Raw genomic sequence first — 22920 nt, 5'->3', positions numbered from 1 at the left:
TATCTCTGTAGGCATTTAAGAATGGGGAGTATATTTGTTGAAGCAGCACATTGGAAAACAAATAATACACAACTCAGAGAAAATACTGAACACTGGTTCAAAGGGCTAATTTAATATGCCCTTTGATTATATTGGATATATTCTTACGATTAGTATAAGCTGAATACTACCAGAATAGTAGCATAAAAACTATTATTCACCCACAACATTTATTGCAGAATTGAAAATGTTGCACTGCTCTATGTTGTGCTGCTTTACTTCACAGAAGAAGAAGAAAGTCAAAACAGTTAGTCTCTCCTTCCCTCCCTCTTTGTCTTTCTCTCATCCTTAATCTCTGTGTCCTGGAAAGGAATATTTTTTTTGGGGGGGGGGAGAAAGGGGCAGGGGTGAGGTTGCAAACTTCCATCACCATGTGCAATACCTAAGTCAAATATGGGATCAACATGTTTAATCAACTAACCAATTTTCTCTTTATTTTAATTTGCATGCTTCATAATGAACAATTATGTGACCTTGCTGGGGAAATATCTGGAGTGAAATACATCCACAGCTACATTTAGAGGGGAAAAACCTGCATTTGCCTGCCTGCCTATCTATTTATATGTAGTCCTGGACTTATAACAGTTCGCTAGTGACCATTTGAAATTACAATATCACTGAAAAAAGTAACTTATAACCTTCACACTTATGACCATTGCAGCATCCCCATGGTCATGTGATCAAAATTCAGCCGCTTGGCAACTGGTTCATATTTATGACAGTTGCAGCCTCCCGGGGTCATGTTGTGACCCTCTGACAAGCAAAGTCAATGGGGAAGCCAAAGTCACTTAACAACCGTGTTACTAACTTAATTGCAATGATTCACTTAGCAAGAAAGATTGTAAAATGGAGCAAAACTCACTTAACAAATATCTTGCTTAGCAACAGAAATTTTTGGGCTCTATTATGGTCGTAACTCAAGGACTACTTGTATCTATTTTATAGAGCTACCCATTTCATCTAATAATTCCAGGTCACTCACCAAAAAAATGTCAAAACAGGGTAATATAAAGAAAATCTTTTCAATTTTCTTAATATTCAGTTACTTGATTGGATGACATACAGATGACCATCAATATAAAATATTCAAGACAGGATACATTTCATGCAAAATCTATCCATTAAAATGGATGTGATGTTTGTGAATGAGAGTGTAAAACTTTTTTGCAGCATTTGCAGAGATATCATCAGGTGAGCAGTTTCTTTGCAGTTCTTCATAATGCAGAGCTTAGCCAGAAGGTGAAATCAAAAAGCCACTACCTTGTGTAACTCCACAGGAGTTGGGGACATGATTTCTTTCATCTCTTGCTTCATTTTCCTAAGGGCTATGGACTTCCTCCCCACATCTGAAGGCAATGTGTTGCTTCGAGTGGTCTGGCTATAATGTGGCCTCGAAGTACTTCTTTCCTGAAAGCTGGCTTGTCTTCCTAGATGGCTGCGAACTTGAGAGTTATCATGATTCAGGCTCACTGTACTCCCTGACATAATTGTAGCCTGCAGCATTAATAAACAGGTTGTAAAAATATAATACATAACATAATAAAGAAGGTATATTCCTAATGAAAAGTAGCATATTTTTCTGCTATTATTGTCAAAATACGGTTGCTCAGGGCAAGCAAATGGCTTGGAGAATAGATGAACAATCTGACTAGGAAATTGGGGAAGATCCCTGAGATTCTCCAGTGGATCAGTATAAAAGTATATAAAGTTTTATTAGAAGTGTTTAGTGGAACTTTTCCAGACTATACCTAAACGCACATATACACACAGAGAGACATCATGATGTTCTCCTCTTTTGGAGTAGCCAAAATTATGCACAGTAGCAGAAGTAGAGTAAGACAGAGTAAGGCAAAGAAAAGAAGTCATGATTTAAGAAAAATAAAAGGAAATACAGCTGTATCTAGTTTACACCAACACACACATACTATTTCATACAGTCTTTTTTAATTTTTTAAAAATCATCTTCTTTTGAAGAACACTATCCAACTACAATTTTCTCAATATTTCCTTTTTTTTCTGATCCATACACACTTCCTTCATATATTTGCTTGGCAATTGGATCCTCATTCAGTCTCTCTAACCAGCCATAAGCTTGTTCTATACTGTTCATTCATTTTTAAATTCAGGTCACGTTTGTGGGCATCCATTCATTTGTACCCCTTTTCAGTTTGTTTTACCATACCTGCTTCTTAAGTACAACATCAGAGAACTTCCTCTGTCCCATCAAGTAGCATGACATAATGAATGCCAGTGCTCACTTTGCCCAATTGTACAGCCTTGACAACAGCTACAAAAGATGGTGTTCCATAACCAGGTCTTATGCCATGAAGGCTTCATAGATGATAACTAATTCTTTGAATTGCACCAGAAAGAATTCTGGTAACTGGTAATTCAAGAAGGAAAAAAAAAACATTACATGGGCCTAATAAGGCATACAAATAATTGCTGTTGCATTCTGGATCAGCTGCAGCTTCTAAGTAGGTTTTCAAGGGCAGCATTATGTAGAATACTTTGTGGTAGGACATGCACAAGACAATCAAACCACAAGTGATTTTCTGACCACATGGACTCCTGTTCCATGTAACAAAGGAAATGGTTCTGAAGATAGATTTACATAAAGGCCTTTTTTGTCTCATTGCCACCTGCTCCTTGAACAGTAACTGTGAGTCCAAGAAGATCCCTCAATTGTTCACCAGTTCTTTGGGCGATGCTGGTGCTGGTGGTCTGTCATTCCAAAGAAGATTAAATATGAAATACCTCCAGTTTGGGGTGTGTATGTGTCCAAAACCTCAATCTTACTGGGGTGTGTATGTGTCCAAAACCTAACTACTCAATCTTGGCAGCGTTAAGCTTTAGCTTGTTCCTCCTCCATAGCCTGCCGACATGCATCCAAGACGTTGGCAGCATCACCATTCACACTGCATTTAAATTACTTTTATGTTTCACCTGACATATCAAATTCTCACTTCAACATAGCAATGTGGACAGAAACACACTCCTATAGATAGTCAACTTTGCTTCCTTTGCTAAACCTTTGGTTATCATAATGCATAACACATTTGTAATCTTAAATTTCTATATAATTCCCACACATTTATCTATTTACCCTATTTACATATAATTTGCAATCATTTGCCCCTTTTCTCCAACAAACACAACTACTTTGCTTTCAATATTTTAATTTTCAGAGCTATGAACCCAAATCATTTGGGTTTTCAGTCCACAGCACAACACTGATTGTATACAAAGGAACATGCTGATTTTGTACAACCAACACTCATCCTATATTTAAAAATCACAAACATGACTTTAAATTTATTCATTAATTCATTAACAACCAAGAAGACATTGGAGTCTTACTCCTTGCTCAGTGCTAAATCATTCACTAAAATTTTCACCTATGCTACCCTTTCATTATATACTGCTTTAACTGTATTTAGCAAGCAATGTTCTCATTACATATATAAAGATGTATTTTTATTTCCAGTATTTCTTCTGGTTCATAATAAAGCAATAATTTTAGGGTTTAAATTATTTTTTTTTAAAAAATGTTTTAGTTTCTGACATATTATTTAAGCATTTTTCCTTACTACCAAAATAATAATTTAAAAAAAACATTAGATCTACTTTGAGAGGAATGAAAGTTAAGGTTAGACTGATAGGAAACAATTAATTTGCAAAACTGTCCTTAAGATTGAAATATAAGTAAGATAATACCTATACCCAATTAATTTCACTTTTTAAAAGGCTTCTTAAATGAAAAAAATTCTCAACATTGAAATATTCATTCTATTTCCATATCCATTTGCTATGCTCTTAGGAAGAAAATCCATAAGAGAAGCTTGAGCTACATGCCTTAGGCCGAACTAAACCAAACTGACAAGCCATTTCTCCAAAGTACTCAGAATGTCAATTAAATATAAAACATATCCACATTAAAATAACAGGCATGCAATATGGAAGCTACAGATCTGAGGCTATGCAGTCAACTTGAGTAGCATGATTTTTATTTTGTCAATGCCATTCACATTCATTGTGATGACTCTCTGATTTCCATATGACATAACGATGAAACGAGACTTTTACCATTTTGCAACATTGGGAATTTAAAAGAACATAAAAGAAAATTCTTGCAGATACACCCTTCTAAAGAATTAAACTAAGAATATTAATTTTTGTTGTAATTAAGGAATATAGGTAGTTCTCGACTTATAATAGTTCATTTAGTGACCTTCAAAGTTACAATGGCACTGAAAAAAGTGACTTATGAAAGTTTTTCACACTTACAACTATTGCAGCATCCGCATGGTCACATAATCAAAATTCAGATGCTTGACAACTGATTCATATTTATGATGGTTGCAATGTCCCAGGGTCATGTGATCACCTTTTGTGACCTGCTGATAAGCAAAGTCAATTGGGAAGCCAGGTTCACTTAACAACTGTGTTACTAACTTAATAACTGCAGTGATTCACTTAACAACCGTGGCAAGAAAGGTAGTAAAATGGAGCAAAGCTCATTTAACAAATGTCTTGCTTAGCATCAGAAATTTTGGGCTCAATTGTGGTAAGTTGAGAACTACCTGTATGGCCAAGTTTTTTTTTAAAGTTTCTAATTATTCTGCTTTTGAAGTAAAATAACTGAGTGCAAAGTGAATATGGCATATGTAATTGCGATTAACATCAGATTGCAACAGCAAAAAAAATAAATAAAATCCCACGGAATATACAAATCTTTTGTAGCTATATTAGTTCATGTGGTGAATCTAATTGTAAAAATGTGTGGAAATTTTGTTTTCGTTTATGTTCCCTATAATTCAAATTCAGTTCTGTTGCAAGAGATACATGCCAGGAAAACTTTTATAAAAGCAGCTAGAAGATAATGGGATGTGTGCTGTTAAAGCAAAGTAAGCCTGCAAACAAATGCAGCCAGAAGTAGCACAGGAGAAGCTTTTGCTCACACACATTTCAGCAGCAGATCCATGGAAGATAATTGCTTGATTGGGGGTTAGCAAAGGCAGCTATGCAAGCAAAAATATAAACACTAAAGGGTAAGTACCAAGAGAGCCATGTTTCTCAAATACAGACGCCTGTCAACCTTGTCCTGTGGAGAGGGGTTAAAGCTTTAAAATGATTTTGTGAGATTAATGCAAACTTAGAAAAAAGGAGGGGAAAAACCCAACAAAAATTAGTGTTAATTGAAAAAAGAAATTAGTCTATTATGAAGGAGTAGATTGCTTCTACCTCTAATTCCCTCAGAATTCCTGACTGTCCACAAGTCTCCAAATCTTCCAGTGCTTGGGACCAGAAGTTTTCCTCCTGATCAGGCTCAGGGACACCTGTAAAGCTGGATTCAGAGAAAGGTTTCTAAAGTTATAGAGAATATCACAATGAGCTTCACAGGAAATGCTTGCAATGCAAAGTAACAAAAAGTATGTTCAGGTGTGAGCTAGACAACAAGGCACAGGAGACACAGCTGATGAACTGGGCTGTGGAATGACTGGTATAAGAATTTATATAAACTCTCCCTCTCTGTTTTTCTCTCTCTTTCTCTCTGTCTCCAATTATACAGATGTGAAATATAAAATGAGTAACAATATCTTGCTAGACAAATAGATAATTATCAGATATCCAAAAATATAATGCCTCTGGTTTGCTTTTCTTTTGGGCAGTCACTTTCACTGCTTTTATTCTTAGCATTCTTTCATTCTACCTGCTATAAATTGTGGAGTTAGACGCATGCAGAAAATTATGAAGATAAGGAAAGATGCAAAGCCATCTTTGAGGTGGCAGACATTTGAGCAATTATAAATGCTTTGTTGAGTCAGGAATGCTACATCTCCTACTCAAGCATCTGTCATTCAATATGTTAAGGTTTGGATAATTTTATCTTTAACCTTCCTTTCAAGGAAGATTGTGGAGAAAGTGGTGGTCTTGCAAGTTCACGAAGCCCTACAGAAAGTAGAATGTTCAAACTCTTGGCAGTCAGGTTTCAGGCCAGGTTACAGAATGGAGACTGCATTTTTTGCACTTATGGATGACCATTGGAAAAGCTAAGATCATCAAGTATAACTTTCTTGGTCCTCCTTGACTTCTTATGGCATTTAGTATCACAGAGCTTGGTATTCTTCTGGACCATCTCCAAAAGATTGGAGTGGGAGGTATTGCATGCGCAGAAGCATTCTGATGACGTCGGGGTCGGTGGGCGGAGCCTCCTGCCGGTTTTACTACCAGTTCTATAGAACCGGTGCGAACCGGGGGCAACCCACCACTGACATCACCCCTTTTCATTAAACTAGACATACCCAATTCCAGCAATTGTTCTTTATATGTTTTAGCCTCCAGTCCCCTAATCAACTTTGTTGCTCTTCTCTGTACTCTTTTTAGAGTCTCAACATGTTTTGCATCATGGCGACCAAAACTGGATGCAGTATTCCAAGTGTGACCTTACCAAGACATTATAAAGTGGTATTAAAACTTCACGTGATCTTGATTCTATCCCTGTTTATGAACTATGTTGGATTTTTTGGCAACTGCAGCACACTGCTGGTTCATATTTAAATGATTGTCCACTAGAAATCCAAGGTCCCTCTCACAGTTACTACTATTGAGCGAGGTACCACCTATACTGTAGCTGTGTATTTTAGTTTTCTTGCCTAAGTATAGAACCTTACTTTTTTCACCATTGAATTTTATTTTGTTAGATAGCGCCCAATGTTCAAGTCTGTCAAGATTCTTCTGTATCTTAAGCCTATCTTCTGGAGTATTGTCTATTCCTGCCAGTTTGGTGTCATCTGCAAATTTGATCATCCAAATCATTGATGAAGATGTTGAAGAGTACTGGGCCTAAAACAGAGCCTTGGAGTACCCCACTGCATACTGCCCTTCATGTAGATGCAGTTCTATTGAGGACAACACATTGAGTGTGTTTGGTCAGCCAGTTACAAATCCATCTGGTAATGATGCGGTCTAACCCACATTTTTCTGTCTTATCAAGTAGTAGGTTGTGGTCTACTTTATCAAATGCCTTACTGAAGCCCAAATAAATTATATCCACAGCATTCCTCTGGTCCACTAATTTTGTCACTTTGTCAAGTAATGCAATAAGATTTGTCTGGTATGACCTGTTTTTGACAAACACATGTTGACTTTTGATTATTACTTTGTTTGCCTCTAGGTATTTCCTGATAGGTCTGTAGTTTCCTGCATCTATTTTTTTTTCCTTTTTTGAAAATGGGAACTACATCAGCTCTTTTCCAGTCCTCTGGTAGTTCCCCAGTGCTCCAGGATCTTGAAAAGATATAGTTCAGTGGTTCTGAGATCATGTCTGACGGTTCTTCAGAACCTTGGGGTGTAATCTATCTGGTCCTGGTGATTTGAACTTGTCTAGGGTGGACAGATGCTCACTTACTGTTTTCTTCCATATTTTAACTTGTGTTCCTAATCTGTTTTTTACGGTGCTGTTTTTGATAGGTTGGACTGTTTTTTCCCTTTGTGTAAAGACAGATGCAAAAAACGAGTTAAGTAGTTCTGCTTTCTCCCTGTTGCTTGTCACCTTCTTGCCACTTTCTCCCAGCAATGGACCAATCATTTTCTTAACTTTTTTCTTGTTTTTAACATGTTTTATTCCATTGGTATTCCAATGGTATGAGGCTTGGTGTCATCAATATATGGATTATAACCAGCTTCACATCTTAATCCTGGGAAATGCTATGCTAGAAGTGCTGATCCAAAGCCTGGAAGTTATCAGGTTCTTGATGGAGAAGAACATACGCCAATGGAATCCCTCCAAATCTGTGTTGCTTTGGGTTCATGGATCTAACAATTCCAGGTAAATTCTATTGTTGATTCTGAGTATGGATGCCTGCATTTGGACTTTCTCCTAGCATCCTAGCTAGAACATCTTTTGTATGGCTATATCTTGTGCCCCAATTATGATCATTCTGGACCAGAAGTCCTGTGCAGAGTCATTCATGTTGGTATTATTATAAGGAACTGCTCTTAAAGAGCATTTGAAAATTGCACCTAGCACAGAAAGTAGCAATCTGAGCTGTAATGGGTGAATTTGAGATCTTGTCAGTCAGCTTCCAACTGTGATTTACAGGGCTGGTTGTCACCTTTAAGGCCCTACATAGAGTTCAACTAACAACATGTATGGTTAACTCCATCCAGGTTTTGTCTATATGGGACTGTCACATGGTATGGCCTCAGAAAAGGACATTTTCACTAGCTGCTCCTATTCTTTAGAACCCCTTTGGACAGAGTCCTAATCAGCATTGTCTCTCTTCGGCTTCAGGAAAATACTGAAGACTTACCTGTTCTGCGTGGCACAGGAAGATGGTATATTATAACTGAAGGTGGGGTCTGCAGTTCAATGATACTTATATTATCTACTTCAAAAATCTTTTTTATTTTTCCACTCCTTATATGCATTTGGGGATTCTTGTTTTACTATATGTTGACACTATTAGCTGTTCTGGGTCTCTTTAGGATTCAGCAGCATAAAAGTAGAATAAATAAATGTGCTCAAAATTGAACTCCATTAAGCAGGAACAAATTCTAGGGAGATGACCATCATCTTGTAAAAATATTTAGGATTTATTTCATTTCAATTTGCAATTTTTCAAGTAGACACAGTTCCTTGTACTATGATTTTCTTCACCTGTAGGCTAGTTCTATGCTCCATCTGTCCTTCAGTTAGCTGAGGATGTGAATATAATTAGATTTGAGATGCTAACCTAAAGATTTGAACAGAAACGAGATGGTATCTTCTGTCTTAGAGGCATTGGTTTCTTACCTTCTGAAGAAGACATCATTTGCTCCAATAGTGTGGACTATCCCAGCCTACTCTCCACTCCTCCTTTTTAAGGAAGATTTTAGAGGAAGTGATTGGATTTCAATTGCAGAAAATTTTAGATGAAGAGGATGATTTTGATCTCTTCTAGTCAGATGCCAAATCTGGGTAAGGTATGGAAATTGCAATGCATGCCTTTTGGACTTGTTTTTAATTTTGCTATTTGACCTTAATTAGATTTATGTTTTTATGAATGCATGTAAGTAAGCTAGTTAACATCTAGTGGGTTAGAGTGGTATAGACATGAAATAATAAATAGCTACTTGGTAATGGCATTGGAATAAATGCCAGGATTAGTTAGTAAATGCCTGGTTTACTTCTATTTGTCAAGAGTTTGGATCTGACACAAAAGAGTTTGTCATCACCAGCAGAAATTATATACGAATCCCAAAATTACAAGAAGTACAGTTCTTATAGTTCGTTAATTTATTATTAATATCAACATTTCCTATGTTTAACTATGCTGATTAGGCTATAATGGGGAAATTAGCAATAGTGATGTATATGTAAAAGTTAAAGCAATATAGGAGTGGGGAAACAGCAGAAGTGTCTAATAGAATTTTGAATATGTATTAAGAAAGATGACAATTAGAACACAGAAATCTTTTTACATAGACCTAAATTATATCTAATCTATGGCAAAATAGCCAAATCATATGGGCAGAAGCACTAAATCACTCTTGATATTTTTTTTCCTCAGATGGGCTTAATTCTCAGTTGAAGTTATGTTAGAAGAAACCTAGCTAGGAGAAAATATCCTGGTGGAAGAGGCTGCATTACAAAATGTTAGATATTGGGGTTGGTTCAGGACCTTGAATTGTAAATCCTTCTGTCACTGTCATATAGACAGCCATTTTGGTATAGTGTTAAAGGCAGTAGGGTAGAAACCAGGAGACCATAAGTTCTAATGCTCCTTTAGGTATGAAAGCAGCTGAGTGACTTTGTCCATGTTACTCTCTCATAGTCCTAGGAAGAAGGCACGGGAAAACCACTTTTGGAAAATCTTGCCAAGAAAACTGCACAGACCTATCCATGTAGTCACCAGGAGTTAATACCGACTTAAAGGCCACATACATTGATATATAAATGGAACAGATTCATATTTAAAGATATGACTCTGCTACAGGGGTGAAATGTTCTGAAGTCTGCTACCGTTTTGCTTTGTGTGTGCATGTGTGCAAAGCGAACTGGTAAAAAAAAAGTAAAAAAAAATGTTCCGACGATCAGCTCTGCGACAATCAGCTGTACCACACGATCGTCGGAACTTTTTTTTTAACTTTTTAAAGCATTTTTTTACTATCAGTTCCGGCGAACCGGTAGTAAAAAAATGCTTAAAAAGTAAAAAAAAAAAAAAGTTCCGATGATCAGTTGTGTGACAATCAGCTGTGCTGCGTGATCATCGGAACTTTTTTAAAAACTTTTTTAAAGCATTTTTTACTACCGGTTCGGGCGAATTGGCCCGAACCGGTAGCATTTCACCCCTGCATCATGGGAATACTGGTTCAAGAGACCCCCATGCATTTATCTTAACAAAATAGAAGTCAAAGCTTGAATATAAATTTGTCCAAATCAGGTGTTTAAGTAAGGTTAATTAAACTTCTAGCTGGTGATGATAAATGTCTTAAAAGTGATATACTATCACTACTAACATTTAAAAATTGAGATCACATCAAAAATATACCCCTTAGAAAATTGTAGCACTGAAGTCAAAGTAGCCATATCTTTTAGTTGTCTCTCTGTGTGTCCCTTCTTCACAGTATGATATCACAGTATCATATTTATTGATTTATGTGGAAACCACAGTGAAACCTCTAAGTACTAAAAGATGAGTCTCTGAATGATCCATCAAACGTAATGAAGACAGGAGACAGGAAATGGAAACTAAAACTTCCTTCAATACCCGGAGCTCTTTTCAGTTTTGAATTAATATTAACAGTTAATGACCAATACTATTACACATAAAGGTTCACCAACTGTACATGGCTTGCTGTCAGCCTTATCAAATGTCTTAAATATTACTAATCTCATATAACATGAATTGTCAATATATCTCAGCAACTTGAGGACAAATTGGCAACTGAGCATTTTGAAGTCCTTGGCAATCTGTGATAGGTCTGTTCAGTACTTTAGTTTCGAAGACAGAAAAGGTGCTTTGGGGGAAGGCAAATGCTGCATCTACCTGAAACTCTGAAGTGGATGTACCTCTTCTAGAGTTGCAAACAGGTTTGCAACTCTAAAAAGCACCCACATGCCTCCATATCTGAAGTTTTGAACTGTCCTAAAAAGTACATCAATACAAGAACATGTTACTATGTGTAGTAAATAATTCAGTATGTAGCACAGTACTTACCTATTTTCTACTGGTTTATCCCAGTCATCATCACTTAATCCTGTATCATGGAAGGAGTTGATTCGGGGCCTATTCAAAGGAGATAAACTACCCTTTTGTTTTGGACTTCTCCATTCAAAGGTATTGAAGTTGTATCCTGAAGCCTGATAATTGGGACCTAAAAAAGTAACCATATGTTCATTACAGTTGACTATGCAAAATAAAATAAAAAATGCAATGTCAAATTATTCTTCCAAACATTGTATGATTTAAGCTATTATTTATTGTATCAAATATATGTGGATTATAAATATCAGCTAGAATTAATTTGTAGTTATATGCCTGAACTCTCTTGGAAGGGCATACTGAAATTATGTTATACTTTTTAAAACAATCTTATTATGAACCACGTGATATGTTTCCATTTAAGGCTATGTTGATTGCTCTCATTTCTGCACGTCGAACACAATACTACTGAGAAATCAATGCTATTTGAAATCTATTCATCATATAGAAAGTATGGGGAACTTTTATGGGAGCCACAATCAGCTCGACCAGAAGGAAAATGACAGGCAATATTACCAGAAGTGGTGGGGACCTTCCCTTCCCTTCATGGAAAATCTCTGCGAGCAAATCACCTCACTTTCTACACTTCTGGAATGACCCAAAATATAATTTAAAGTCCTGATGGTGCTAGTGGTTTAAGGATGGGAGAGATTTGCCTCTTAAAGGCCACTTACTCTAATTTCTTCTTATTTTTTTTTTAAAGGAAAAGATTATCCTGCCAACAGTAATCTATCTTGCAATTTCAAGGTACTACAGCAACACAAATTGATTGAGGATTGTCTATCTTGATCTATTTATGGGGTTTATTACTGTATGGAATAGCCAGAGACATACACTTTATTTATTTAGTTCTAGGCAGCTTGGACTAAATACAGTATATAGTTTATGGTACTTAGTCTGATTGTTCTAGTAGAGCCTTCATTCCCCAAGTAACTTCTTTTTTCTGTTGTTTCCAATTTCTTTGTTATTATATTGCTCCTCCTATTCCTATTCACTCATTAGAATCAAATTTCATTACATTTCTATTCCTAGAAGTGTTTTGCCTGGATGATGTTCAGTGTTATATCACATCATTCAGAGATGTTTCTGCTATTTTGCTGGCAACAAGTTCAAGTCCTTTAAATATAGGACTTTTAATTATCACTTGTTCAGTGACTATTCAAAGTTGCAATCATGTGATACCTATGCCCAGTCCTCAAAGTTCTGGCTATCGCACCATCCACATGTTCATGTGATTGTGATTCTAGCACTTTACAACCAGCTCACACTTAACAATGGTTACAGTGCCTATGGTCATACGGTCTCCATTTGCTACCTTGCCTGCTGGATTTCCACAAGCAAAGTCAATGGGGAAGCTGGCAGGGAAGGTTGCAAGTCACCATGGTAAGTCTCCTGGCTCTAGTGTACTCATGGGAAGTCTTCCTTCCCTGGCATCCATGTGCTTGTGTAGCATCACACCCTCTTTCCTCCAGCCTTCCTGGGCTTTTCTCATCTCCCAGCAACATTCCTCCCCCCCCCAGCACCCTCTGCTTCTTACCTGCGACTCTTGCTGCTTCCTGCTTAATAATCTGCATGCCTTGGAGCTACAAAAGCAATGGTGACCACATGGATTATCATTGCTAAGTGATGAAGTCACATGATGTCTCACTTTATAACTGCATTGCTTAGCAAAGGCAATCCCAGTCCCAGTTGTTATCATAACCCAAGGACTACCTGTATTACAAATTATATTTCATATTGTTTATATATATAATTCAAACTATAATCTCAGTGTTTTTAAATAGATACTGCTATATTAATTTCTAAACTACATATTTAAAAATTAAATATATCTGTTTGGAAGACAGATCCTATCTTTTATCAGTTTATCAGTGATAATGTTATTAAATTAAATTTGTTTAAACATAGCACTTAGACTTATATACTGCTTCACAGTGCTTTACAGCCTTCTCTAAGTGGTTTACAGAGTCAACATATTGCCCCCAACAATCTGGGTCCTCATTTTACCAAACTCGGAAGGATGGAAGGCTGAGTCAACCTTGAGCTGGTGAGATTTGAACTGCCGAACTGCTGGCAGCCAGCAGTCAGCAGAATTAGCCTGCAATACTGCATTCTAATCACTGGACCATCATGGCTCTGTATTTGTAAATTGCACCTATAAACATGTTTTTAAAAAGCAATATAATTTCTACCGAAATAAAAAAAGGAAATTTATTACTATATTTATACAAAATCAGGGATTTGGCCTCAAAAAAAATTAGACATTAAGCTTTTCATTATAGCTGAATGAATGATAATGATGAATATAATGAATAATTATATTCAAATAATTCAAATAATGAAAAGAAATGTGTGAAGCTAAAAAGCAGTGATTTCCCCCCCAAAACCAACCTTTTGACATTTGTTATCTTAATATGTTTTAAAGTCAATATATAAAACAGTGGTTTGATTTTCCATCTAAAAGATTACAATATTTGTACATTTTCAAACCAAGACTTTTAAAGTCTGCATTTCTCTGTTTCAAAATTATGTTGAAGATTTAAATGACAATGGTTAAAATAATAATTAAATCCTAAATGCTAGGTATATTTTTTCTTTTAAAAGAATCTTGCTGCTGTTGAAAACTGTTCTTACTTAGAAAGTCTCTTGACATCTTAATGTCAAAGGGATGAAGGAGAAATAAAAGGGCAATACACCTGTTTAGCTATATGTGAGCTATGATCTAGTCACTGAAACATTAGTAAAACCAGCAGAAAGCTCTTCGTATATTGATATATTTTTAAACCTGTCACAGTGACATGAAATCAAGGTTAGCTGAATACAAGAATTAGCACATTAAAACTGCAATTTTAACGAGATTTCCACAAGACAGTTAAAAGGTGAGTTTGCCTCTCAAACATAACAAGAGGTTTCATAGGTTTACTAGCCTCACTCCTGAGTGTTCCCATACTAAGTACACCAGAATAAACACATGATCCCTACCTTGACTTCCATAACTGTTATCCATTCCAGAGCCATCCCATGATTCTACAGCACTGTCCACACTTGGGACAGTCGTGGAATAGATTTCAGATAGCTTGCCTGGTTTTTGTGTCATGGCTGTATCATCTTCAGCATCACTTAATTCATTTGTATGACCAGAGGCAGAAAATTTATTGGGACTTGATGCTGATAGAAAGGAAGACATGCTATACATTCATTATAAATTTAAATATACATTCATCTTAAGTGCATAGAAAACCATTTTTTCCAATAGAAAGCTTAGACAAACAGACTCTCTCCCATATTAATTATATCTATGGAACAATGGAAAGGCCCTGTCCCTTTATGACTCACAGTTGGCTTGATGGGAGTCAAGGATCTAACAGAGTTGTGTAAGACATTCAAATAAGACATATCACACTACTTGGGAACACAAGCAAAACAACGGTTTAATGGTTTTGGAACCATTAAAGCAGCTGGATCTTTAGCAAGGCTTGTGCAGTAGCTTCAGAATTTCTGTCAAGAATCTCCATATATATGTATGTATGTATGTATGTATGTATGTATGTATGTAGGTAGGTCTTTGGTTATTCGGGTTTTCTCCCGCGTAAAATTGGAGGTTTCTTGGCAACGTTTCGACGAAGTCTCATTCGTCATCTTCAGGCTGGTGTCTTCGGCTTCGTGTTTCTAGGAGCAATGCTAGAATGCTCCTATATATATATATATATATATATATATATATATAGCCAGCCACTTTGCTTTGATGGGAACAGCCATGGGAAGTTGGCCAGAAGCAGCTATGCACTGTTTCTAAAGCCCATAGCTGCTTCAGAGTTTCAAGTACTTTTTTGGCCTCTGTGCATGGCAAGGAACATTTTTCAAATGCTTTGAACAGTTTTATTTTCTTTGTATTTGTACAAAGAGGAGGTATAATACAGAAAGAACCTGTTTCCATATTGGTTGATCCTGCAGCTTAGTCTGCAGTAGCCAATTCTATTAGAAAAGCAAGCATTTTTAAAAAGGGAACGACATACATTGCTAAGGACAGAACAACTATATTATTTCATTTTTAGAAGTGTTACTAAAATGTTTATATGGCCTCATCCTTTCCACGCACTAATTTTTGAAAATCTTTGTGTGTGTGTGTGTGTGTGTGTGTATGTATATATGTGTATGTCTGCAGCAGCTACCCAGAAACACACACTGTTATTATATTACCTATTTTAATCAACAACAAATGTTGTTAGAGCTTGCAATAAATCATAACTAATATCTATAATTAATATCTGTGTATCAAAAGCAACAATTCACAAAGCCAAAAATTAGTGTGGCATAATGAATACATCTAGATGCCTATCACTGCTAGATAACTGATGACTGGATATTAAGTTTGTAGAATAACAATACTACAAAATACACATTTAAAAAAGTCAGTGGGAACACTGAATAAACTACAAATTCTCCTTGAGCCCCAGATATTTCTAAGTTATTACTAGTTTAACTGTATTTACTCTTGTTAGTAGAGGTTTTTGCTTTTAGAAAATGCATGGTACAAGCAAAATAATATAGAATGATGGGTGAAATCAGTACAAGCAATATGTTCAAATATCTGTTGAGACAGTTTGGAAAGTTAGTAAATACAAGTGTATTAGATAAATATTGAGGACTTAGGTAGCAACAAGCAAGTCCATTATTTTAGATCAATTTATTAATCAGAAACATTTTTTCCATATTCTTTACTGACTGATATCCTGTTACTAGTTCTTACAGCTTGTAAATGTTTTATGTATTCTAGCCTTAATGGGGTGAATCTTCATGCTTTCCTTTATTATTTATTGTTTTATAATTTAGTAAATACTGGAAAAGGCGTATCTTGATTAACTTTATTGTGAATTTTGGGTCCAGTAGACAGATTGAGGTCTGGGCAATTAGACACTCCCAACGTTTGTGTGCTTTCTGAGGGACAGGGCCTTCTGCAGTTCTCCAAAAGCACCCCACTTCCTTTTTTTAAAACAAGGCTTAAAAGAATAACTCATTCCTGTCCTTTTTTTCTTCTTTCTAGGTTGAACATGCACTATATATTTAGGTGCTCTTAACCTTATTCCATCATTGTACCCTTTTCTTTTCTCCCATGTTCTTCAGGAGAAAAACTAACCAGATATCCAAATGAGAGGACCACTGCTTTCTAATGTTGAGTATTACACAAAAATTATAAACAATAAATGGGATTAGCTTTTGGGCAACTCAGTCTCATTGCTTTTGCTGTCTTTTGCAATAAATGCTCTTTTTAAAATTACTAAAATCATCTATTTTTATATAACATGGATTTATTTCTACAGTCCTAAATATCTAATAGGCAAATGTCACTTTCATAAATATATGCACAACACATTCCTGATATAGCAGAAAAGGCATCCGTGGAATACCTGACACACTCACCATCTGTCTGCTTTTTTATTTTCAAGGTCACGGTCTCTCCTGCCATCTGTAACAAATGAATGGCTTCACTCAAAGGTTTCCCTTTCAGACTGTTACTATTTATTGCTAAGATTCGGTCTCCGATATGAATTGCACCTGTCCTGAAACATGAGTTAAAAAAAACATGAAAAACAATCTGAGCAAAGCATTTAACATATAATTTAAGAAAAACATAGTTTCCCCCTGCTTTTATTTTAAAATGTAATTTATGTATGTGTAATAACATTAATTTTACTTTTAAAGATCTTGTCATTATGACTGTAAGCTGATAGCCAACATAGAACCAGCTATCTTTGCACCAGCAAAGAGCTCAGTTTCTTTCAAAGTAATATGCAAACGAAAGTTGCACATTTATTGCGCTTACTATTTTATACTTCCAAAGTCTTAAGAAAATAACTTGATAGATTTTTTGCAGGAAAAAGGAAAATAGAAATAGTAACATGAACAGTTACTTCGTACTTCCAGCTAAACAAAAAACATTAACAAACATCAGTGCATTATATTAAGGGATGCAACTTTTTCACTTCATGATATGTGTTAGCATGGAAGGAATAGCATGGAAGGAATATAACCCATGTTGTTGATGTGGACAGAGAGAGAATTAGTAGTAATAATCAGGGTAGTAATACCCCTAATATTATCATGAACCTTATGCATTATAGTCAGCAGGTGCCATATAGTCAGCAGGTGCCATCGCTGACTATTGGGGGTGAATCTTTGCCCCCCACAGAGAGGGCTCGCAATCTGGGTGTCCTCCTGGACACACGGCTGTCTTTAGAAGAGCATATGACGGCCGTGGCCAGGGGGGGGCTTTTATCAGGTTCGCCTGATCCGCCAGTTGCAGCCCTTTCTGGACCGGGACGCCTTGCGCACAGTCACTCATGCCCTTGTCACCTCCCGGCTGGACTATTGTAATGCTCTCTACATGGGGCTCCCCTTGAAGAGCACTCGGAAGCTCCAACTGGTCCAGAATGCGGCCGCGCGGGTGGTTATGGGCGCAACTCGTTGTGCCCGCGTGACACCCCTCCTGTGCGAGCTGCACTGGCTCCCAGTGGTCTTCCGGGTGCGATTCAAGGTGTTGGTTACCACCTTTAAAGCGCTCCATGGCACAGGACCCAGGTACCTTTGAGACCGTCTTCTGCCACCAATAGCCTCCCACCAACCAGTCCGCTCCCACAGAGAGGGTCTCCTCAGGGTGCCATCAGCCAAGTTATGTCGGCTGGCGACACCCAGGGGGAGGGCCTTCTCTGTGGGAGCCTCAGCCCTGTGGAATGAACTGCCCCCGGAAATATGTAAGATCTCCGACCTCCGGGTGTTTCTCTGTGCATTGAAGACCCTGTTGTTCCGCCAGGCCGGGCTATCAACATAATAATTTTAAATTGGGGTATTTTAAATTTTTGGGGTTTTAAATTGGCCAAATCTATTTTAATTATTTTAATTTTTAATCATTGTTGTGTCTTGTGTTTTTAAATTGGCCTGAGTCCTTCGGGAGAAGGGCGGTATAGAAATAAAATTATTATTATTATTATTATTATTATTATTATTATTATTATTATTATTATTATTATTATTACAAGCGATTTAATATGGCGTACACTCTGCAGTGTGAAAATGTTATCCTTTCCATTTTGCAGGTGCAGGAGTAGATAGTGTATCTGAACATAGAAGTGGCTTGCTTATGGAGTCACTGTGATCATTTAAAAGATCCGAAAAGAGAGGAAGAACACACTGTTATTAATCCTCAAAACAAAGCAGCAAGAGTGAATGCAAAAACCACTGGAAGATTAGTTTGTTAAATGTGCCTAGAACATGTTTAGCAAAATTCTCATTGCATGCATACGAGAGATGACACTGGGCAAGATTTCGGAACTGCAGTGTGGTCTTAGGTGGGCAGAGGATGTGCAGAACATATTTTTATTCTTTGGCAGAAAAATATAAATGTGAGAAATTTAATGTATATTTGTTGATTTTGAGACAGGGTATAATAACGTGAATTAGGCTTGACATATGGAATGTTTGCATGAGTAACTGAAGATTAGTTGTTGAACCCAGTAAGAGCAGTATATGAGGCAAGTAAAGAATTTATAGAACAGAATGCTTAGTAATAGTTCATTACTGAAGACAGAATAAGAGGATCTTATATCATCTTGGTTGTTCAATGTATTAATAGATGAATGTATAAGAAATGTTTGTAGTGGATAGGACCATGAATGACTGCATACTTATGTACTTTCATATACATTATGTAATATATTGGCTGATAATTAAAATTATTTGCAGACAATTTTGGATATATTGTATGATGCAAAAAGGATTATGAATCTGAAAATTAACGTATTGAATCTCTGATATATAGCAGAAATGAAGAATTGCATTTTACCTAAAATTATGAAAAGATATACAGCAAGTGGATCAATTTATGCTAAATATTTGTTAAAGTTAGGAAAATGGCTATATAAAAGATAATTTTGGCCCACTTCATTATTTGGAAGTAAATTACAGGATAGAAAAATAAATATAAGCTGAATACAGTTGGAATGGAGTACTTAAACAGGGTAAAAAAGAAAAAATTGGGTTGAATTAATGGATGATATAGAAAAAAATGAATGAGGGCCAAATCACAAAAATATATGAAAGAGAAATAAATTGGCCAAGAGAAAGGCGGAAAACTGAGAAAGTCATGTTAGATGGAGTTTAAAAAGGGAGAAATGAAATATGTAAAGAACAAAAGATATGATGTGATATATGGATGTGGTAGAAGCAAGGATGCTTTGCCAGGACAGAAAGGCATATATATTTGCTTCTGTGTGGGGGGGGAGGGGGGGAGGGAGGGAGAGAGGGAGGGAGGGAGAGAGAGAGAGAGAGAGAGAGAGGGAGGGAGGGAGGGAGGGAGGGAGGGAGGGAACAGGACTAGTGTGATTTAGTTTCCTTTAGTTTTCTTGTCAACTCAGCAAGATATTTGTTTCTTCAGAGATTTTGTACAGAGTCTGATATTGTTTTTGAGTTGAGAGAGAGTGACTGGCTCAAAATCATACAACTGGCTTTTTGCCCAAGGGGAGACTAAAATCTGTGTTTTCTTACTCCTAGTCAAACTCTTTTACCACTGATGGATCTTTAATGATTTATGGTAACAGTAGGTCATGTTCCAAAAGTCATCATCATTGTTGTCATCACATTATCATCACCATCTTCATCTCATAATATATATCAAGAGAAAAAGGCTAAAGGTAATTATTTCATTTATATATATTCCTAAGAATTATTGCATAGGTTGAATGACCTCTTACACTTGAATATTACAAATACTTTTATGTCAATTTACCTTTCAGCTAATCCACCTTTAGTAAGGCTCGAAATGATAATAGGATCAAAAGGCTCTTCAGTACCAGAAATAGTGATCCCAAGAGGTCCTCCATATCTCTTGAGCTCAACAGTATAAATAATTGCTCCTGAGCTCTCTTGTTCATCTGCAATACATGCCAAGAGGATGCAATTGGTCTCTTATAAAAGAAGGAATGAAAAAAAATAATACATTCAGAAAAATGATCAGCATACACATCCTCAAACTGTTATGCTTCAGATACATATCTAGGCTACTACTGCCTTCTATGTTGATGACTACAGGTGAAGTCACAGGCAAACCAGCAAATCGCCTGCCATTTTCGTGGAAGCAAAGCTAGGATTTTAAACCTAATATATCTGTAAAAATGTAAACAATTTCTTTCTAGCTGTGGTGATTCATAATCAGGATGATAATCACATCTAGGTAAAATGGGCCAATGCAGTATCTCAGTAAAAGGTAACTAAGTGCTCTTAAGAAGTTAAAGCAAAGATTTTGAGCCATGGTGGTACAGTGGTTACAATACAGTACTGCAAGCTACTTCTGCTGCCTCCCTGCCGGCTGCCTGCAATTTGGCAGTTTGAATCTCACCAGGCTCAAGGTTCACTCAGCCTTCCATCCTTCCGCGGTCAGTAAAATGAGGACTCAGATTGTTGGGGGCAATATGCTGATGCTGTAAAATCACTTAGAGAGAGCTGTAAAGCACTGTGAAGCAGTATATAAATCTAAGTGCTATTGCTATTTTCCATATACACATCCAAACTCCTTTAGTTCAATTTAATATAAAGCTGAGCCAAATATGTCAGCCATTGCTACTTGAACACCAGTTTTAATTTCAGCATCAGAACTGGACTCAGTTCAGTATCTTTTCTTGTTATTTTGAAAATTGGGATAAAAACAGATTTCAGACCAATGGGTTCCAACAATAATCCTGATACAGTTAGGATAAGAATCTTTGTTAGTGTTTGTTTCTCTTAATTATCTATATCAGCGCTTCTGGTTCATATATGATTTGAAAATGCTTTACAATTCTTTTTATCTAGGGTAGGAAGAATACAATTAAGATGAATTTAATTCAGATATTGATTTCTATTTTTATTAATTTTTCCATTCCATCTTGTTATTTCACTGTGTTGAGTGCCTTCATGTATGTATCTAGTGTATAGGTGTTTGCAAAAGAAGTCCTTGACTTATGACTGTGAATTATGGAATTATGGTTGTAAGTCATTGTGATTGTTAAGTGGGTCACTACATGACTGGACTTGACTTTATGACATTTTTTGAAGTGGTCATTAAGGGAGCACCACAGTTGTTAAATGAGTGCCATGGTGTTAAGTGAACACTGTGTTTATTAATTTAATTCATTTTATCCAAGAGGTGTTTTTTTCCTGGGAACCAGAAGTAAATGCCAGAAACTGGCAAAAAACATTGAACATTGCATGACCGTGGGATGTTGCAAATAGCCATAAAGGTGAACCAGTTGCCAAGTGCTCAAACTGCAAACACATGACCATGGTGTGTGTGTGTGTGTGTGTGTCTGTCATGTGAAGCTAGTACGATTCTTTACATTTTGACAAGGGAGTTAAATAGTTATGTGTGTATGTTTATACATGTGTATATACGGGGCAGGATCTGAATAAATGTGGTGTCTTCTAAAACAGTTTTTTTAAAAAAATTCTGAAATTCTTGAGACAACATTTTTCAGTATAACATTTCTCTAGTGGTATTGAACTGGCACTGTGATAAATATATATGATCCAAGCAAAGTGACTTTCCTCATTCGTCAGAAATTAATGAGGAGGTTTTATTCTTCCAATCTTTGACAAGACAGGAACATCAAAGCCATTGGCCTGTACTAAATCATCATTCATATTATGAATACTTTCTCCATTTAATATTTTACTTATATTACATCCCAAAGGCATTTTTTATATACATAAAATGTTTCATAGCTCACTGTGAATACCAGAGTTATCTTCATCCTTGCGAATTTTTAGTTTTACAAGTTCCTCACAATGCTGCAGGATTTGAACAGCATCTTCCATGGAACAGTTGTCCAGTCGAATATTGTCTATGGCAAGCAATTTATCACCTAGTTCCAAGGTCCCAGTTCTATTAATAAGTGGAATACATTATATGATTAATGTTTTGAACAAGCTGATTTGGGTATTCATTCAAATAATGATAACTTTTAAAATTTAAGAATGAAAATGATTTTTGTTTTACATATTTGAGGTAGCACATAAAAGCATTTTATACCAAGGGAAGCACTTGCTTTTACAATTGCAGAACATTTAAAAATACAGGGAGTTTGAGAAATGTGAGCAGGCAACGTAATCTTTGTCACCTTGTAAGCACTCACCTATGGGCAACACTTCCCTTCTTAATATCTGAAATAACAAGAGGATCCCCTGGTTTTCGACTAGATGGAGCTGAAATACAGAATACACAAATATTTGCAGCTGAAATAATCCCCCCAAACTATCCATACATGCATATCCACATGCTCCTTCTCTTTGGGGTAAGCAACTTTATATGATGTAAAAAAGAAAATAGACATAATAAGTCAAACAAATTGAAATCATGAAATAAGAAAAAGGAAAAGAAACAGTTTCCATCAACATCAGTCACTATACCTTTGCCTTTCTTTTTATTCTCATAAACAACTGTCATGTTTACTATGACTATACATGTCACATGTTACCATTTGTTCATTAAACTTCTTACTTGTCTTGTTTTTGAAGACGTTATCAACTTCATTCAACTAAGGATAATATTTTGATCTTCCCCTTCTTTTTAATCCATTCATTTTTTGTTCATATATTTGTTTTA

At 36.2% G+C, this 22920-nt stretch overlaps 1 protein-coding gene and 2 long non-coding RNA genes across 28 annotated transcripts in view; 2 read left to right on the top strand and 1 right to left on the bottom strand.

Annotated features, from left to right (window-relative positions):
- GRIP1 (glutamate receptor interacting protein 1) overlaps nucleotides 1-22920 on the bottom strand; it is a 369729-nt gene that overhangs the window by 7796 nt on the left and 339013 nt on the right. For 4 of the 26 annotated variants that reach the window (XM_087873166.1, XM_087873171.1, XM_034403230.2 and 1 more), the window contains 8 exons: nucleotides 22451-22520; nucleotides 22055-22200; nucleotides 20071-20215; nucleotides 16710-16849; nucleotides 14271-14456; nucleotides 11244-11400; nucleotides 5284-5386; nucleotides 1300-1533 (listed from right to left, as the gene is read on the bottom strand). In XM_087873166.1, the coding sequence (XP_087729292.1) occupies nucleotides 1300-1533; nucleotides 5284-5386; nucleotides 11244-11400; nucleotides 14271-14456; nucleotides 16710-16849; nucleotides 20071-20215; nucleotides 22055-22200; nucleotides 22451-22520 (1181 nt within the window). Of the gene's footprint in view, nucleotides 1-1139; nucleotides 1534-5098; nucleotides 5144-5283; nucleotides 5387-11243; nucleotides 11401-14270; nucleotides 14457-16709; nucleotides 16850-20070; nucleotides 20249-22045; nucleotides 22201-22450; nucleotides 22521-22920 lie in introns of all 26 variants that reach the window. The other 22 variants (XM_087873162.1, XM_087873161.1, XM_087873167.1 and 19 more) reach the window with 12 other exon arrangements.
- LOC132712605 (uncharacterized) lies at nucleotides 6427-8893 on the top strand. The gene is made up of 3 exons (XR_009623256.2): nucleotides 6427-7870; nucleotides 8336-8396; nucleotides 8822-8893. It is a non-coding gene; the product is annotated as an uncharacterized LOC132712605 (long non-coding RNA).
- Nucleotides 14723-18466, top strand: LOC117655627 (uncharacterized). Its single transcript, XR_004588747.3, has 3 exons — nucleotides 14723-14809; nucleotides 16413-16460; nucleotides 18383-18466. It is a non-coding gene; the product is annotated as an uncharacterized LOC117655627 (long non-coding RNA).

This window comes from Pantherophis guttatus, chromosome 7 (genome assembly GCF_059756535.1).
Source record: "Pantherophis guttatus breed Tessera chromosome 7, ASM5975653v1, whole genome shotgun sequence".
Taxonomy (NCBI): Eukaryota; Metazoa; Chordata; class Lepidosauria; order Squamata; family Colubridae; genus Pantherophis; species Pantherophis guttatus.
This window is presented reverse-complemented; position numbering and strand designations above follow the sequence as displayed.